The following is an 18,129-nucleotide window of genomic DNA, read 5'->3' on the forward strand; positions in this document are numbered from 1 at the left end:
GGTGTGTCTGCTTTCCAGACCGTGACCAGGCCACGTGCCCCAGATGCCACTGTCCCCAAGTCCCTGATGTGCAGTGACGCCACATCACCCGGCGAACGCTGGGACTAGGGTTTCAGTGTCCGGGGCCCCAGGTTCAGCCAGGGCTGCTTCAGGGTGTCATCTGGGAGGATTGGGGAGGAGGGAGACGTCACTGTGACCGATGAGCTCCCATGTTCCCGCTGGAGTAAGTGTGCGGGCCCTCCCAGCAGGTGGACAGTGGCCTGACGCTCAGCGACCTTCCTGTGCACATGCTCAGCAACATCCTGTACAGGTTCTCGGATGGGTGGGACATCGTCACCCTGGGTCAGGTGACCCCGACACTGTCCGCGCTCAGCGAGGACCGGCAGCTGTGGAAGAAGCTCTGCCAGTACCACTTTGGGGAGAAGCAGGTGAGTGGGGGTTGTGGCCCTGATGGCTGAGCCTGGCCGCTTCAGGGAGTGGACTAGAATCACTACGGGAAAGCCTGCTTTTCATGTGGAGAAAGTCATAATTTTAAAAATGATCCAGAACAGAGCAGCAGAACCAGGGCAGTTTCTTCCTGTCAAGGATGGGCCATTAGTCTTTCCTGTAACTGGAGGCCCCTCTCCAGGCGGCGTGTCCCCTCAGAGACTCACGGGTAGGCGCCTGCTCCCTGCACCTTGCCCTCCCAGGATGGGGCCAGCCTTGGGATCTGGTGGATGCTGTGTGTCTCCGCTTATCGCTGCCCCTCCCTGCCACCCCCGTGCTGCGTGGTTTTTGGAGCACAGCTCCGCCAGCTGGGTGCCCATGACATACACAGCAGTGTGCAGGGCCAAAGCAGACACAGTCTTGCCCTAGGGAGGCCCCAGGGAGGACCAGATGTCATGTGTCTCCTCAGACACAGGCTCGCAGACCTCAGGGGTCACGTACCTATCCAGGAGAAAGTCAGGTGGTGGAGGCAGCAAGCAGGTTCCTGCCTGAATCAGAGGGTGAGGATTGGGCACAGCCAGGCCGTGGAGCAACCATGGTCACCTTCTCCTGGGGGCACGGGGCTCATGAGCGGAGGGTAACATTGTGAGGAACTGTGAACATGCTGCTGCGTCGGGCAGCCCCTGGCCACGCCCAAGCCCGCCTGCTCAGCATCCCATCCGTGCCTGTTCCTCTGAGGGTGTGGTCGCTGCCCCGTAGGGTATGAGGTGCCGCCTCCTGCCATCTCTGGGGTCCAAGACACTGAGCATCTGTTCACGTGCTTGTTGCCTGCTTGTGTGTCTCTCCAAATCCTTTGCCCATTTTGTATTTGGATACTTTCTGCATTCTAGTTACCAGTCCCCGTCAGACTCGATAGCATATAACTTATTTTTAGCTTAATAGACATCATGGACATCACTCCAGATAAAAACCTTTAAGTCTGTTGAACAGCTGCATGGTATTCCATTGTATGGATTCAGCTCAAATTTAATTTCACATAATTAAATGTTTCCTGCAGTGTGTTGCCTTTTAAAGTTGTTGTACAAATGACGTTGCTATGAAAGTCATCTGCGTCTGAACAGAAGTCTGTTTGTCTAGTTTTGTAGACACTTGATCCTTTCAGAAAAAGGCCATGTGGAGTGGAAGCTGATGTATTTTGCACTTCAGAAGCACTACCCCACCAAGGAGCAGTATGGAGACACCCTGCACTTCTGCCGGCACTGCAGCATCCTCTTCTGGAAGGTAAGGATAGCACCTGTGCTCCTGGAGAGACATACTGTCCAGCTGAGAGTAGTGAGTGATGACATGATGGTGTCTACTAGGGACTGTCCACCCGAGTGTAGTGTGTGATAACATGATCATGTCTCACTAGGGACTGTCCACCCGAGTGTAGAGTGTGATGACATGATGGGGTCTCACCAGGGACTGTCCACCCGAGTGTAGAGTGTGATGACATGATGGGGTCTCACCAGGGACTGTCCACCCGAGTGTAGAGTGTGATGACATGACGGCGTCTCCCCAGGGACTGTCCACCCGAGTGTAGAGTGTGATGACATGATGGGGTCTCACCAGAGACTGTCCACCCGAGTGTAGAGTGTGATGACATGATGGGGTCTCACCAGGGACTGTCCACCCGAGTGTAGAGTGTGATGACATGATGGAGTCTCACCAGGGACTGTCCACCCGAGTGTAGAGTGTGATGACATGACGGCGTCTCCCCAGGGATGTCCACCTGAGTGTAGGGTGTGATGACATGATGGGGTCTCACCAGGGACTGTCCACCCAAGTGTAGAGTGTGATGACATGATGGCGTCTCCCCAGGGATGTCCACCCGAGTGTAGAGTGTGATGACATGATGGGGTCTCACCAGGGACTGTCCACCGGAGTGTAGAGTGTGATGTGATGGTGTCTCACCAGAGACTGTCCACCTGAGTGTAGAGTGTGATGACATGATGGTGTCTCAGCAGGGACTGTCCACCCGAGTGTAGAGTGTGATGACACGACGGCGTCTCCCCAGGGACTGGGGCCAGGGACAGGTTCACCAAAGCAGAACATGGTTGGACCTGAAATTGGGGCCACCCAACCTCGTCTGGTGCAGGATGTTAGGGCGTGATCTGGTCCCTGGCTGTGAGCACGCTGACTGTGCTGCGGCCTGAGTCCTGGCGGGCTGCTTCCCCCTGTTCTCATGGCTCAGCCTGAGAGGAGGGTCAGGATCCCCGCCTCTTCTGGAAGTCAAGGGAGGCCACCCCCAACCCCCATTTTCCACACTTGGCCTCAGCTCCACTGTCAGGACCCCAGCAATGGTGCCTCCAGGGGCTTTCCTCACAGCACAGCCCTGGAGCAGAGGAGAGGCCCATGAAAGCGCCCGGGCTCCTCCTGTTTTTTTGAGCCAAACTTAGCATGTCTGGTCCTTGTGAAGACTGAGCTGTGTCCGCAGTTGTCAGCCCCATCCTCTTCCTCTCTGGCCCCTTCCTCTCCCGTCCAGACTCTGATAAAAACAAGTTTCTGGGGGAGATACGGGTGCTTCTATTCACCTCCTCTTAGAAAGACCATTTCCGTAGTTTGCCTTGAGTCTGAATTTGTTTAATGTTGTGAAATTTCACTGGGGAGGAGGGTGACAGGCGGTCTGCCCCTGCTGCTCAGGGTCCTCCCTTGGGGCCATGGGCCACGTGCCTTCTGCCTGGTCTGAAGCACCGTGGCTGTTTTTTGTTTTCTGTTTATCTGTAATTTGTTGGCTGGATTATGAGGCCAACTCTAAACTGCTAAAAAACAAATGACTACTTTAAATTGTTTTCATTTCAGGTTATATACATGATAACGTGGGCTTTTTTTTAACCTGTACCCCTGTGGTTGTACGGTGGGAGTCCCCGTGTTAACAAGGCTTTACTGCTGGTGCTGCAGGGGGCCAGCCGGAGACCACTTTGTTTCTGACTTGTTCTGGAGTCTGGCACGGCTTGTTCTGCACAGTTAACGAGGAAAGGTGTTGCACGGCTGCAGTGGTGGTTCTGTGCAACCTCTTCCTCCAGGCCAGGGCACCTCACGCTCAGTCTTGCCAGGGTGCTAGCGGGACACGGGTGAGCCAGTCTGCCACAGCACACAGAGGGTAGTCCCAGACATGTGGCAGCTTCAGAGCCGAGTCAGCGGATGAGATGATCTGGTCGCTGCTCTGAACGACGCTTCCCCCGAGCTGAAGGTTTATTCCAGAGACACTGGGAGCAGTGGTGTGTCCCCCTGGGACAGACGTCTCGTCTTTGCATGTGGCAGACTGTCTTAGACCGTCTGAGGACACTGTTTCTGATGTAGTGAACAGAGGCCCCTTGCTGCTTTCTGTGTTGGCATACAGCATGTTCAGGTGAAGTATCCAGAAATAGGGGCATTCTGGATTTTTAAAAATGGAGAGGTAATTTTTTGGGTTTCCAGAAGAATTTGCCTACAGGTTCTTCTGTTTATGAAAATTCAGAACAAGTGTCTTGCTGGCCTTTGGGCTGTGAAATGTTGTTCACAGCCTTGCCTTGAAGGCCGAGCGCCTTGACCTCTGTGCAGCCTTGGGGACTGGCTCTGTCCATCTGTGGGGTCACATGGCAGCTTTTTCTCCCAGAGGCCCTTCCACTTTCTACTGAGTCTGCGGGTGGAAATATAAAGAAAAAACGAGTGTCTGGAATTTGTGGTGGACCCTGCTGCCTGTGTCAGCTCCTGAGCAAGCCCCCTGGCTGGCCACTGCACCCCCACACACAGCTTGGCCCCCGCAGGCCTCAGCCCAGTTTCGTGGCGCCTCCGTGAGGGCAGGCCTGCTGCGTGGAGGCTGCATGGTGCTCAGCCCCATGTGGGGCAATACCCCACTGTGCCCGTGCTGCCCGCGTCCCACCGGACCTGTCCTCTTCCACACACATAGGCTGGGGCTCTGCCGCGAGCTCATGCAGCCGCCCCAGCTGCCCCAAGCCGTCCTGTCTGACCTGGCTTCACTGTCTGGACACTGTGTCGGTTTTTCTGCTTTGCCTTTGGGGAACGTTGGCAAGGTGAAAGGAGGTCTTGGAGTTGCACACAGGCGCAGCTCAGGCCTGTCTGCCTTCCGTGGGGTGGCCCTCCTGTGAGGCCACTGTGCTCACCCCATCCTCTAGCTGCTTTTCAGGAACTTCAGCTAAAGCCAGGTGTGGAGTGGGCTGGAAGCCCGACAGAGTGAATGCAGTCAAAGGCAGGGATCAGGACTGTGTGTCCACTGCCAGGCCCACACTGCAGTGTGCAGCGGGGGCCAGGAGGCCACTGGTCTGGGCCTGTGCCGACAGCCAGCCCTGCAGACCCCTGGGCTGTGGTGAGGGGGAGCAGCCAGCCGGTGGTGAGAGGGGCAAGTTGGTGCTGACCTCGAGTTGAAAACCGTGGGTGAGCAGGAAGGAGCTGGCTCCCATGGAACCTACATTGTTCACTTAATTCCACTGAGCTGACTCAGAGGGAGTGAGTGGGCTTCAGGGAAACCTGCTAGAAACGTTCCAGTGTGGCCCGCTGCTCTGCATGTTCTCAGTGAAGTCGTGACGGTCATTTGGCTCTGCTGTCTCACCAGCTGTGGGCCCGAGACTGGAGGAGGTGGAAGCCAGGTCGGCCCCAGACGGCCTGCGGGTCCTCTGGCTTCCGGCTGCTGCGTGGGGCCTCGGGGGCAGCTCTCCCCTCGGTTTCACTGCCCAGTGATGTTGGTCATTTTCATAAATGATTCATGTTCAGCCTGAGTCCTGGTGTGACCTGGCTCTTCCTAACCCTGTTTTCCCTTTTTTCCTCCCTTCACTGCTCTCCTCCTCCGCCACCTCCAGGACTGCCGCCTTGCTTTATTACTCGAGGTACCTCCTCTATGCCCGCGTCTGTGCGCGTCCCCTGTCTGGGGCTGGGCCAGTGAGGCCGCAGCCTCTGCTGACGTGTGACTGGCCTTCCTACTTGGCCACCATCGGGGTCCCGCGAGCTGCCTTTAGACCAGGGGTGTAGGCTTGGCTGGGTTGGGGGGGGGTCCTGTCTCCAGACACTGGCCTAACTGGCCCCCAGGTCCTGAGGCTGTTCTGTCTGCTGACACAAGCGAGCCCTGGGTGTTTCTGCCGTGGGGCGTGGTGCTGGGCCCTCGGGTGAACGTGGGTGGGTGGTGCCCAGAGCAGTTCCAGAGTGGATCCTGACCCACCGCCAGGGGAGGGGGCAGCATGACCAGGGCAGGGTTGGGGGTGGGGAGGAGGGAAGCGCAGGCTCCTCCCGGCCCCCTGACTCAGGGCCGCCTGTACCCCATGCACTGGCAGAGAAACTCTCCCCGCTGAGCAGCCACGTGTTCCTAATTCTTGCTTGCTGTCCACATACCTGTGTGGTGGGGTCCAGGTGCATTTAAGTGAATGCCTGGTGACTTCTGAGCTGTCTTCCTTCCCAGCACGTGCGGTAACGCCCTGCCCTTCCCACAGGACTCGGGCCACCCCTGCACGGCTGCCGACCCAGACAGCTGCTTCACGCCTGTGTCCCCGCAGCACTTCATCGACCTTTTCAAGTACTGAGGGCCTAGCCAGGCCCACCATGACCTGGAGTCTGCGTTGGAGGCAACGTGAAAAGGGCCTGTGGGCAGGGTGCCTGTGGCTTCCACCTCTGAAACCGGGTCAGGGAACCCCAGCAAAATCCACCTTTGAAATAGGGTCAAGGAACCCCAGCAAAATCATTTCTGCTTCTCTCTTTAAAAAATTCTTCTAAGCACATTAAAATTTGGAACTTTGTGTATTTGTAAATATGGTTCAAAAAGAGTGTGTTTTCAGCACCACATCCTGTGCTGAACTGACACTAACAGCCAAGAAGACTGCCTCTTAACTCAAATGATGGTTTCCCGATTTTGTAGTGATTGGGGTGAGGGTAGATCACGGATCCTTGTAATGACATTGTACAGAATATTTATTTTTCTTAAGATGTATATTAACAGTTTTGGTTGTGTCTGCACGAGTCTTCTCAGATACAGAAGGATCCAGGGAAGTATGTGCCTGTCTCCTGGATGCTCAGCAGTGGGTTGTGAATTGTGCAGATGGCTGAGACCCACAAGGGCCTCAGTCTGGGGCTGTGGTCCTGGGCTCGTGCCCAAGACTGACAGGCAGGGCCCTGACCTGGGGGAGCCTGGTGTGGCCTGCACCACACTGCTTGGAATCCTCTTCTAGCAAAGTAATAAATCATGTTTGTCTACCTATTTTAACTTTGTCAATTTTGCATCTTACTGAAAAAAGTAGTGTCAATGATTTTGATAATCATGTATTGAAACCTCTCAAAGATAATTTTATTTTAAAAATATTGCATGTACATTTTAGAAAATTTTGAAAATAAAGGTTTATAAAAGAATAAAACTGGTGCATAACCCTGGCACCCAGAATATGTGTGCTTGGAATGGCCCCGGCAGATACAGGGGAGAAATGAACAAGGTCAGGGACCCGAGCCCAGGCACTCCTGCTTCCTTCTTAGCAGGTGGAAATGTGCAGTCTTGCGTATTTGTAAATAAAGAGTCTGTGCTTTCAGCACACGTTCTGTGCCGAACTGGTGTAGCCAAAACTATGCTTAGTTGTCAGATGATTGTTACCCTGTGTTGTGAATCAGGTGGAAGCTTTTCATAAAACCATCAACGGCATATATATTGTTTTCATTTTACAACCAGCTCTTTTTTTCACAAGAGTTTGTAGAAATACGGTTTTTATTGGTGACACGGTACCATGCAGCTGGAAAGAATCACTCTGTGATCAGCAACACTGCACAGGTGCTTCCATCCATCTGATGATGCTCTCCTCACGTCAGACAAGCAGCAGAGCCCGGGAAGCAAGTCAGAAATCTGCAGGGACATTCCCAGAGCAGTGGCGAGAGTGGGTGGTGGCATCTTTCTCCCCTGAAGACGGATGTGTGAAGAGGCTGTGAGGTGGGGGTGTTCCTCCTGAAAGCTTCCTGATCACTTTTATCTCTGTTCTACTTTTGGCAAATTACCTAATGTGTGTTTACTTTTGGGGTGTTGGTCTTTTTTGTGTTAATTTCTTAAGAAGACATTAACCTCTTGAAGTGAGTTCTTCCCCCTCAACAACATGAAAAGTCTTAGGAGACGTGTGTAGCTGTCCCCCATTAATCAGCCCATCTCCACAGGCTGTAGATGTGCTTGGACCGGAACCCACATACAGGGGTCGGCAGGATTTCCAGCAATTGTGTGGGGCAGGGATGTGACTGGGGTACAGTTGGGGAGGGGCAGACAGACCATGCACACTGTCCCTGGGCCCCGACCAGTCGTTTCCCCATGATCGAACGGCATAGATCAGGAAGAGGGGTGTTGTCCTGGGCCGCAGCTTTTTGTGGCATTCCTGAGCATGGTTCCGTGCCCATGATGTGGCACCTGCATGTCCTCTGTGCTCGCTGGACAGCTGCAGGGGACCCGTAGCACCCCTGTGGGAAGCCTGGCCCCCGGGAAGTGCCATCAGCACATCCATGGTGTCCGTCTTGGCGTTGAGGTACATTTTCCCACCCGGGTTGTGACTTGTGGGTCAGGAGGAGCCACGGTAGGTTCTGCAGCTGACACAGGAGCTGCTTTTGGGGCTTCACAGAGTTGGCTGTGCATGGTCAGGGCTGTCCACAGAGAACCACGTCTCTTTTTGGGACAGTATTGAAGGGTTTGGTGTTAGTTTTGCTGTAAATGCCACTTTTAGAATCATACACAAACAAGATGTAAGGTGTTTGTAGACTGATCCTGTATCCTCTTCAGAAAGAAAGTGAAGTCACTCAGTCATGTCTGACTCTCTGCGACCCAGTGGACTGTAGCCTACCAGGCTCCTCTGTCCATGGGATTTTCCAAGCAAGAGTACTGGAGTGGGTTGCCATTTCCTTCTGTAGGAGATCTTCCAAACTCAGGGATTGAACCCACGTCTCCTGCATGGTAGCCAGACGCTTTATCGTCTGAGCCACCAGTGAAGTCCTCTTAACTTTGCTGCTTTTGAAGCTGAAACTCCAATACTTTGGCCACCTGATGTGAAGAGCTGACTCATTTGAAAAGACCCTGATGCTGGGAAAGAATGAAGGCAGGAGGAGAAGGGGACAACAGAGGATGAGATGGTTGGATGGCATCACTGATTCAGTGGACATGGGTTTGGGTGGACTCCGGGAGTTGGTGATGAACAGGAGGCCTGGCACGCTGTGGTTCATGGGGTGGCAAAGAGTTGGACACGATTGAGTGAACTGAACTTTGCTGAAATCACTAAATGGATCTGGTGGTAGTTTGTAGACTCCCTGGGATGCGGATGTACATTGTGAGGTCTGCATGTGAAGGAGGTTCATCACCTTCTTTCAGCGGGATACTCTTTTTTCCTTCCTCGCCAGCTTTAATGCCAGATCCCCATGGGTGAGGACGGCAGTCCCTGGGGGCTGTCTGTCCTTCACCTGTCGGTGTGCTGCAAGCTGGGCATCTCTGGGTGCTTCAGGGTGAGGTGCTCCCTTCCAGCCCCATGTTGTTGGGGGCATTTTACATGGAGGGGTGTTGGGTTTTGTTGAGTTCCCTTTCTGCACCCACAGAGGTGGTCACGTGTTGACTTGTTGGCTGAACCAGCCTTGCACTTGGTGGTTTTAGTTTGTTTCTCTGGATCGGACTGCTGAAGATACGCTGCATAATTGGCATCTTTTAGTATCTGTCTCATTCATGTTGTAGCATGGCTTAGGCTTTCCCTCCCTTGTGGGCTTTCCTGTCCTCCACATTCTGCTTCTTCATCACCACTGATGTGGAGGTGCTCCCCTACTTTGAGCTGCTGTGAACATGCTATACAAATCTCTCTTTGGAGATACACCCACAAGTGGGATTGCAGGACCGTGTGGTAAATACATGTTTAATATTTTGAAGAACCACCATACTATTTTCCATGGTGGGAATGTAAAATGGTGCTGCCTCTGATAGTGGGAATAGTTCCATTTCTCGCCATCCTTGTCCTCGCCAACACTTGTTAGGTTGTGGCGTTGAGTTTTTGGTTTGATAGTCGTCATCCAAATGGGTGGGAGGTGGTATTTCATTGTGGCTTTGATTTGCATTTCTCGTGATGGTGAGCATCTTTTTCTACGCTTGTTCAAGAACTTGCCTGCCTTTTAATTGAGTTGTATGTGGTTTTGTTGTTGAATGTAGAAGGAACTATTATAGCTGGACACTTAAGGCCTTATCAGCTAGATGACTTGAAAATGTTCTGATTCCCTAGGTTGCCTTTTTCACTCTATTGATTGTGTTCTTTGGGGGCACAGACTCTTCACAATATGAACTGAAAGACATTTAGGTTAGAGCAGTGCTTTTTCTGCAAACTTAAGTGCATTCAGCTGGCTGAACAGTCTGGCAGCTGGCCAGCACCAACTGGACTGGGCTGGGCTGGGCTGGGCTGCAACACAGTTACAAACCATAGAACACAGGTGTGGGGATGTGCACTCACCACAACAGCATCAGGTGCAGTCCCCTCAGACACTCGTGGGGAAGCAGCAACTACAGGAAGTGGTGGTATCTGTCTTTGGGGCATGGTGCCATGGAAGCCCCTCAGAGGGTTCCTTGCCTCACACTCACCACCAGAACCACACTTCTGCCATACAGCAAGTGGCAGCCACTGCCTTGGTCAGTCATTCAGCACCATCTGCACCCCCTGTGGGCTATTTTATCAGTTACAAAAATTTTAGCCAGTTCCTGTCTTCAAGCTTCTTATAGTGTCCTGCCTGTCTTTTGTTCAGTCAAGTATCAATTGAGACTTAACCATAAAATCTGGAAAGAAGCTAAATGGCTAGAAGTAAACTGGGAGAGTGAAGAGAAGGCCCTTTGCCTGCACAAGAGTCGGAGCATCTGGTGAAGTGAGTGAGAACCCGAGGGTCGGGGTATGAAGCTACCACAGAGCCACAGGCCCCCAGGGGAGGGTGCATAGCAGGACCTGGGGGAGGGCACAGGCCACGAGACTGGTGAGGACAAGGCTGCCTGGGACACACACCACTGGGAAGGAGTTTGGTGGGACGCGCACTCACCACCTGGCTCGAGACAGCACTGCAGGTGCTACCCAGGTCCTAACGGGAGTCAGCGTATCTCTCCAAGAGGCTACTGTTTGGAAAGAAGAGATGAAACCTTAAAAGACTATTAAAGAACCTACTCAGGCTGGCGGTTGAAGGGGAGGCTTGCTTCAGGCTCCCCCTCCTCAAGTGACGGGGAAAAAGCAGGGCCCAGGGCGGGTGGCTCAGACGTGGGGCTCTGCTGCTGCTGCTGCTAAGTCGCTTCAGTCACGTCTGACTCTGTGCGACCCCATAGCTGGCAGTGCCTATTACTCCAAACAGCGTCCGAAGGCCGTTCATATGTAAAAGCTACATCCTGATGACTGAGGTTGAAGTTGGTCATTTATCCATGAATCTACACATTTCGTTGGCATCTTGAAAGACACTGAAACTGTTGAGAAGATGTCATCAGCTCTAAGTCGTCAGAAGCAGATGTCAATAACCATGCAAACTAACAGGATATAAACCATGTTTTTATTTTTAAAAAACTTCAGCATTATGGATGAATTCAACTTCCTTTAAAACCAGTCACTTTCCTGTTAATGACAAAACAACAGGCAAAAGAGCAGACACGTCACTCTTCAGAGAAGCTGTGCAGTTTACAGAATTTAGACAGACCCGCTCTCTTGTCAGCCAGTGAACAAAATAAAGTTGCTTTGGTAAATTCCATCAAGAAAAAAATATCTTTCCCCCAAAGCACACCAATAAATATTTATATTAAAATCCACAGAGTTATTTTAATCAGATACAACAGAAGAAAAATTCATTTTTACATTAATGTTTGTAGATAAGAAAAGTATTATTCACGTGCGTAATCCAACCCCACTCTGGCTTGCATTTGGTTGTGAGGAATGAGGGGTATGAGGGGCCGTTCTGCCAGCTGTGCATCACGTGTGTCCCCAAGGGGATCACAGGCACTTAGCATCATAGCACACTGGCACAGGCTCCCCGAGCTGGAGGCTGTCCCACCTGCCCCCCACCCCGAGCACTCTGCCCAGAACCTCAAACACAAGTCCCTTCCCTGCACCTCATCACAGGATTAGCCCAAGATGAGCCCGAAGCTCCTGCTTCAGACAGCTCATCTCAGTCACAGCAAGTGTCTCTAGGGAGAAGGACTCCAGTCAATGAGCTGAACTGTTTACCTGAGGAAACACGGTTTTCAACTCCGCTATTAACCACTTCAAGGTTCTAACACAAACAGGATTTTACCACCACTCACATGTCCCCCTTTCAAGGCTCGGTGAAGTACACTTGTCTATTAGAGAGAGAGGGACATGGGTGATTTTGACAGACGCTACACAGATGACAGACACAGATGGTTGGGTGACACGTGGATTGTGGCTAGATGGCTGGTAGTCAGATGACAGGGTGTACACAGACTGAGTGACCGAGAAATGGCAGGTGGCAGGCAGGCACTCTGTCACCCCCTTCACCCCTCGGAGTCCATGGAAATGCTAAATGGCACCCCTTGTGTGGAACAGCACAGAACTGCTCACTGAATACCTTGAAGATAGTGGCTCTCACAAGAGAGGAATGCACAGTGTAACTGGAGGTTTTTCTTTTTAACCAAAAACCCCTATATCTGTTCTGACCTCAGAGACACGTGGTCCTCCTGTGGGTTGGGTCTGTCTTGCTGAGGATACACGTGCTGTGTACCTGACCTGGGGCCCACCTGTCAAGGAGACGACAAGCAAGTTCAGAGACACAAGAGATGCTCAGTGACGCTCCCGAACCAGCCACAACACACAGCTTCTCGGGTCCAACAGTCTCATTTGAAAAAACAAAACCCTGGGTGTTACAGAAAAGAGGCACTTTCAGCATTTTACCTACAATTTCAACTCTTAACTAGCAAGTTAATATTTTCCAAACAAATTTAAGTGTCAAGTTATTAAAACTGATCCATGCTTTATAGCATTCTTTAGTCTGCAATCAAAATAAGAACAAACTTTAGAAGAAAAGAAACATCAGTATTTAAAAGTTCAGGAACCTCAAGATGGGAACACTGTCACCATCTCATATGCTTGTGGGAGGTGAAGCTGTGTTTGCAGACAGTGTATTTCTGGGGATCAGATAACAGCCTTCACTTCTCCAGCGTTTAATTTGCTTGCATATTTTACGGTTTAATACAAACAAAGAGCTAGCACAATGTGACGTGACCTTTGGAAGATTCACGTTACACCTGGATTGCAGGTTTCTGACAACAGAAAAGAAGTGTGTGGCCGCTACATTCTTGTGTCATAGGATACAGGTATGTGCTACATGCAGAGACAGGGATCAAGTCACAGAACACAGAACTGCAACTCAGGACACAGAAAGACAGTTTTGTGGCAAAAAGCAAATCCCCACTGCGGTGAACTTCCATCTAAGGTCAGCAGCACACGGATGACAGGTGGACCCTGTGCGTGTCCACTGAGAAATCACAGGACGCCTGGAATTTCCTCACTTGGCTTTTGAAGAGGAAAGCCAAATGAAACCGCACAGAGCAGATCCTCTGTGATTTTCATCTGGGAAAGACCAAACGGGACACTATACTAATAAACACCACGACACCGCAGACTCTAGGAATGTGAGGGAGATGAGATACAAAGGTGCACGATCAGGCAGACTTTGGTGTGAGGACACGCGGGGGCTGGGCGGTCACTCAAGCTCCTCCCAGTCGTCCGTCAGGTGGCCTCTGCTCTGCCGGCGGATGCTGACCAGCTTCCCGGCCGACCTGAGGCTCCAGCGCGAGCTGCTCCCTGCGCCGGCCAGGCTGGTGTACTTGCTAGAGCCCCTGGTGTCCTCCTGCCAGCCCGGCCGAGACACACGGTCACTCACAGGGCCGCCTGAGTCTGCCGCCACGTCTTCAAGGGCAAGTTTCGGAGGTTCCCAACCTTCTATCTCATCTGGTTTCTTGGACTGTATGTTCTGTTTCAAAACCAAATTGTCCCAAAATCCAGACTTCTTCTCTGTCTTCAACTCTTCTTTTAATCGTAAGTTAGTGCTACAGGAGATGAAAGAGTTAAGTGTTGGTGATCAGTCATCTTAGGATGTCAAGTTGTGTTTATTTTATAAATAAACTCAAACAGATAGATGTGTAAAACCTGAATATTAATATGGAAAAATCAGTCAGTACACGTGATTAATAAAATTTGTGAATGCCATATTTAAGGTACTACCACTTGGCAAAACTCAAGCAATGTCAGCCTCAGGGAGAAGACAGAAAAGCAAACTGTCTCAAGGCACACAGAAGGCTGAGCCTGTCTCTGAAGATACGTGAGAAAAGAGGCCCCAGATCCCAGATTCAAAACAGAGATTATTCCCTGTACCAAGTCGGTTTGCCACAGGCTTATTCAGCTGCAGCCTCAGATGTTCAGAGCTCAGAGCACTGTGTGCCCTGAGGAAAATGCAGCCAACTGGAGTGGGTCCCCACAAACGACACAGCACCCTGGCCGCGAGTCCCCTGGCCTAGCTGCGGAGAGCATCCCCAGAACATAGGCCCAACCTTCCAAGTCTTGTTTAACTGGACTGAGGGGCAGAACACAGGCACAAGTTCAAGGCCCCCAGGAGATGCTGGCCTGTTAGCTGCTACCCAGACAGCCCAGAGGACTGACTTACACAGTCCTCAAGGAGAGGGTGGGGAGGTCACAATCACGTGGTCAGAGGAGGGGGAGGACTGGATGGCTCTGATGGGTCCTGAGTGCTGCCAAGGTGCCCTGTCCACGGAGGAGCAGCCTCTCTATGGTCAGATTCCCCAGGATTCACCTGCTGTTGGCAACACCATTTATATTTTCAGATTTAAATTTATATTTTCATCTTTAAGTACATTTTTTTGTTGGCCATGCCACACAGCTTGTGAGATGTTAGTTCACCCACCAGGGATCAAACCCAGGTCCACAGCAGTGAAAGCACCAAGTTTTAACCACTGGACTACCAGGGAATTCCCTAAATATATATTTTATAAATTCAAAATATTTAACTAGCAGCATTGTCAGCACGTAAGTATAGTTTACAGGCAATCTTTGCATTTTTAACTGGGTTTTTCCTTGATTCTCTAGAACAGCTGCCACCTGCCCACCTTAAACATGTGGCTACCATCTGCTTTAAGGCTTGTAAGTTCAGTTTACAGCTGGAAGTTCAAGAGCTGGTCTGAGAAGCTTTTAAAATTTTTTTCCATTTTTCTATAGTCTTTCAAAGTGCTTATACTTAGAACAACTCATTTCCTTCTCCTCACAAGGGAGGAAACCCCTCTTGTCCCCTCTCATGGCCCTGCCCTCTGTCTCTGGAATGCCTGCTCCCCTGACAGCGGCTACTCACGCTCTGGACTTGGGGGATTTTCGCCCTTCCAGCAGCTGCTGCTCGTCATCCTTGTTAAATAGAGAAGTCACTTCTTTCCAGCCTCGGAAAGTTGCTCCTGGAACCTAATGAAAGGTTAAGAGAAGATCAGACCTGACGCAGTGAATACACAGGTCCGAGTCGTGTCACCCAGTGGTCATGAAGCTGACACTTCAGCAGAGAAGCTGGCCCACACCGCCTTATCTGTGTGTCTGCACAGCAAGTTCTCCCATCAGCTGCAGGCAACCTCCATGCGGCTGAAGACAGTCACCCGCGTTTAGTAACTTCAGCCAAACGAGATCAGGTTGACGGGGCTCCCAACCGAGGGCGGAGGGGTACTGAGGGGTGGGGAGGCTGCACCACCACACATTTTGTAGATTCTTAGAAATGATTTTGTTACTTTTTCATTTCTGAAATCAGGATATAATTAACGCCTGGCACCTTAGATTCAAAGAAATACAGTAATAAGAAGGCAGGGATGGAGAAAAGGAAGTGCATCTGCAGGGCTCTCCTGTCAAGTGCCTTTTCCTGGAGTCACTCTGATGGCTCTGGAGCCTGAAATCACAAAACAGCAGGCAAATGTGACACCACCTAGTTCAGTCGCTCAGTCGTGTCCAACTTTTTGTGACCCCATGGAATGCAGCACACCAGGCCTCCCTGTCCATCACCAACTCCCGGAGTTCACTCAAACTCATGTCCATTGTGTTGGTGATGCCATCCAACCATCTCATCCTCTGTCATCCCCTTCTCTCTCCATACATGACCACAGGAAAAACCATAGCCTTGACTAGGTGGGCCTTTGTTAGCAAAGTAATGTCTCTGCTTTTTAATATGCTGTCTTGCTTGGTCATAACTTTTTTTCCAAGGAGTAAACGTCTTTTAATTTCATGGCACCTAAGGGAGCTAATAAAACTTCAGTAACTGACCCTAAAGAAATGTGGTACCTATAAACTATCAGAGAATTCAAAATAACCTTATTGAAGTTTAGTGAACCACAACACAAAGGTAACTAAATGAAATTAGGAAAACAACACATGGAACAAATAGGAACCATAAAGAAAAAATCTTAGAACTGAAAACACCAAACAAAAATTTTAATAGGGTCAAATATAGACTTGACAGTGCAGAGAAACAAAGACATCTGAAAGTATCCAGTAAGAGAAAAAGAAAAAAAGAATGACAGAGAATGAAGAAAGTCAAAGGGACTTGTGGAACACAATCGGTACAGAATAAAAGAGAAAGGGACAGAAAGTATACTTAAAACAATAAGGACTGAAAATGTCTCAAACCTGGGGGGAGATATGGATATCCAGATCCATGAGACCAAAGGACCCCAGATAAGTTGAACCCACGTAGATCGGCACCAAGACACATAATTAAATTGTTCAAAAAGAAAGAATTTTGAAAGTAGTGAAAGAGACTACTTGCATACAAAGGAACCCTTCACCCCAATATGGAGAGATTTCTCAAGAGAAACTTGTCAGGCCAGGAGAGGATGAGATGATATAGTCAAAAGATATTTTAACTACTAAGCATTTTCTTAATTTACTTACTGAATTATAATTACCATAGGATATGGAGAAGGAAATGGCAACCCACTCCAGTATTCTTGCTTGGAGAATCCCATTGACAGAGGAGCCTGGCAGGCTACAGTCCACGGGGTTGCAAAGAGTCGGACATGACTGAGCGACTTTACACTCACACTCATTATAACAAAAGAAAAAAAACCCTATCAACCAAGATTTCTATATCAGCAAAACTGTTCTTCAGAAATGAGGGAAGATAAAGACTCTCCCAAACAAACAAAAGTGAAGGGAGTTTGTCAGCACTAGACCTGCCTAACAAAAAATGCTTAAAGGAGTTCTGTGAGTGAAAATAAACACAAAGCCAGAGTAAAACTCACTAGGACAGGTAAATTTATACTCAAGAGTAATACAGTAATGGTGGTACATAAATCACTTATAATTCTAATTTAAAAGTAGAAAAAAAGTACTAAAAATAATTCCAACTACAGTAATCTGTCCTTGGATACACAAAAATATATGTAAACTGTAATGGGTTAAAAGACCCAACTATAAGCTTCCTACAAAGAGTCTCACTTTAGCTTTAAAGACACACATAGCCTGAGTGAATGGATGTAAAACTAACTTCAAGCAAATGGTGAACCAAAAACAGTAGGGATAGCTATACTTATGTAACACAAAACAGACTTTACAAATGGTGAAGAGGGACAAAGGTCACTATATAATGATAAAGGGGTCAGTTCTATCAAGAAGATCCAGTTATTAAATATTTATGCACCCAATACTGGAACACGTAAATGTATAAAGCAGAAATTAACAGAATTCCCTGGTGGTCCAGTGGTTAGGACTTAGCCTTCTCACTGCTGAGGGCCTGGGTTTGATCCCTCGTTGGGGAACTAAGATCCCACAAACTGCATGGTGCAGCCAAAACTGCTGCTGCTGTGCTAGGTTGCTTCAGTCATGTCTGACTCTGTGTGACCCCATAGACGGCCGCCCACCAGGCTCCCCCATCCCTGGGATTCTCCAGGCAAGAACACTGGAGTGGGTTGCCATTTCCTTCTCCAATGCATGAAAGTGAAAAGTGAAAGTGAAGTCGCTCAGTTGTGTCCGACTCTCAGCGACACCACGGACTGCAGCCCACCAGCCTCCTCCGTCCGTGGGATTTTCCAGGCAAGAGTACTGAAGTGGGGTGCCATTGCCTTCTCAACTACTGCTAACAGCTAAAAAGAGAAACTGCAGTACAATAATAATAGCTAGCGAATTTAATACCACACTCTCAACAATGGATAGAGATCAGACAGAATCAATATGGAAACAGTCTGAACAACATTACAGATGAAATGAACCTCACAAACACATATAGAATATTCTATAATGTGACTGCAAAATACACATTCATTTAAGCACACATGGAACCTTTTCTATGATAGACCATATATTAGGCCACAAAACAAGTCTGAGCAAACTTAGGAGACTGTAAGCGTAGTATCTTTTTTGACTGCAACATATACCATCAGAGGAGGAAAAGTGGAAACTGCATGCAAACTAAACAATACTCTCCTGAACAACATCAAAGAGGAAACAAAACTGTATCTTGAGACAGACAAAAAAATACAACATACTAAAACTTACAGGATGCAACTAAAGCAGTTCTAAGAAAGAAGTTCACAAGACAAAATAACAATCCTGAATAACATAACTCTATGCCTTAAGCGTGAGAAAAAGAACAAACTGAGCACAAAGTAAAATGGAGTGACAAAGAGGAGAAACAGAGACACGAAAATGACAGAAGAGTTATAAAACTAAGAGT

At 49.6% G+C, this 18,129-nt stretch overlaps 2 protein-coding genes across 6 annotated transcripts in view; one reads left to right on the forward strand and one right to left on the reverse strand.

The window, feature by feature from the left end:
- Positions 1 to 6,655, forward strand: part of FBXO25 (F-box protein 25) — a 27,744-nt gene extending 21,089 nt beyond the window's left edge. For 2 of the 5 annotated variants that reach the window (XM_070796507.1, XM_070796514.1), the window contains exons 8-11: positions 246 to 428; positions 1,564 to 1,707; positions 5,265 to 5,291; positions 5,889 to 6,655. In XM_070796507.1, coding sequence (XP_070652608.1) covers positions 246 to 428; positions 1,564 to 1,707; positions 5,265 to 5,291; positions 5,889 to 5,978 — 444 coding nt within the window. In that variant the 3' untranslated portion in view covers positions 5,979 to 6,655. The remainder of the gene's footprint in view (positions 1 to 245; positions 429 to 1,563; positions 1,708 to 5,264; positions 5,292 to 5,888) is intronic. The other 3 variants (XM_070796521.1, XM_070796529.1, XM_070796540.1) reach the window with 3 other exon arrangements.
- A 4,279-nt stretch (positions 6,656 to 10,934) lies between these two features.
- Positions 10,935 to 18,129, reverse strand: part of TDRP (testis development related protein) — a 47,793-nt gene continuing 40,598 nt past the window's right edge. Inside the window, exons 3-4 of the mRNA XM_070796550.1 lie at positions 14,779 to 14,882; positions 10,935 to 13,465 (exon numbers count right to left, since the gene is read on the reverse strand). Coding sequence (XP_070652651.1) covers positions 13,120 to 13,465; positions 14,779 to 14,882 — 450 coding nt within the window. The 3' untranslated portion in view covers positions 10,935 to 13,119. The remainder of the gene's footprint in view (positions 13,466 to 14,778; positions 14,883 to 18,129) is intronic.

Source organism: Bos indicus, chromosome 1, assembly GCF_029378745.1.
Source record: "Bos indicus isolate NIAB-ARS_2022 breed Sahiwal x Tharparkar chromosome 1, NIAB-ARS_B.indTharparkar_mat_pri_1.0, whole genome shotgun sequence".
Lineage (NCBI taxonomy): Eukaryota > Metazoa > Chordata > Mammalia > Artiodactyla > Bovidae > Bos > Bos indicus.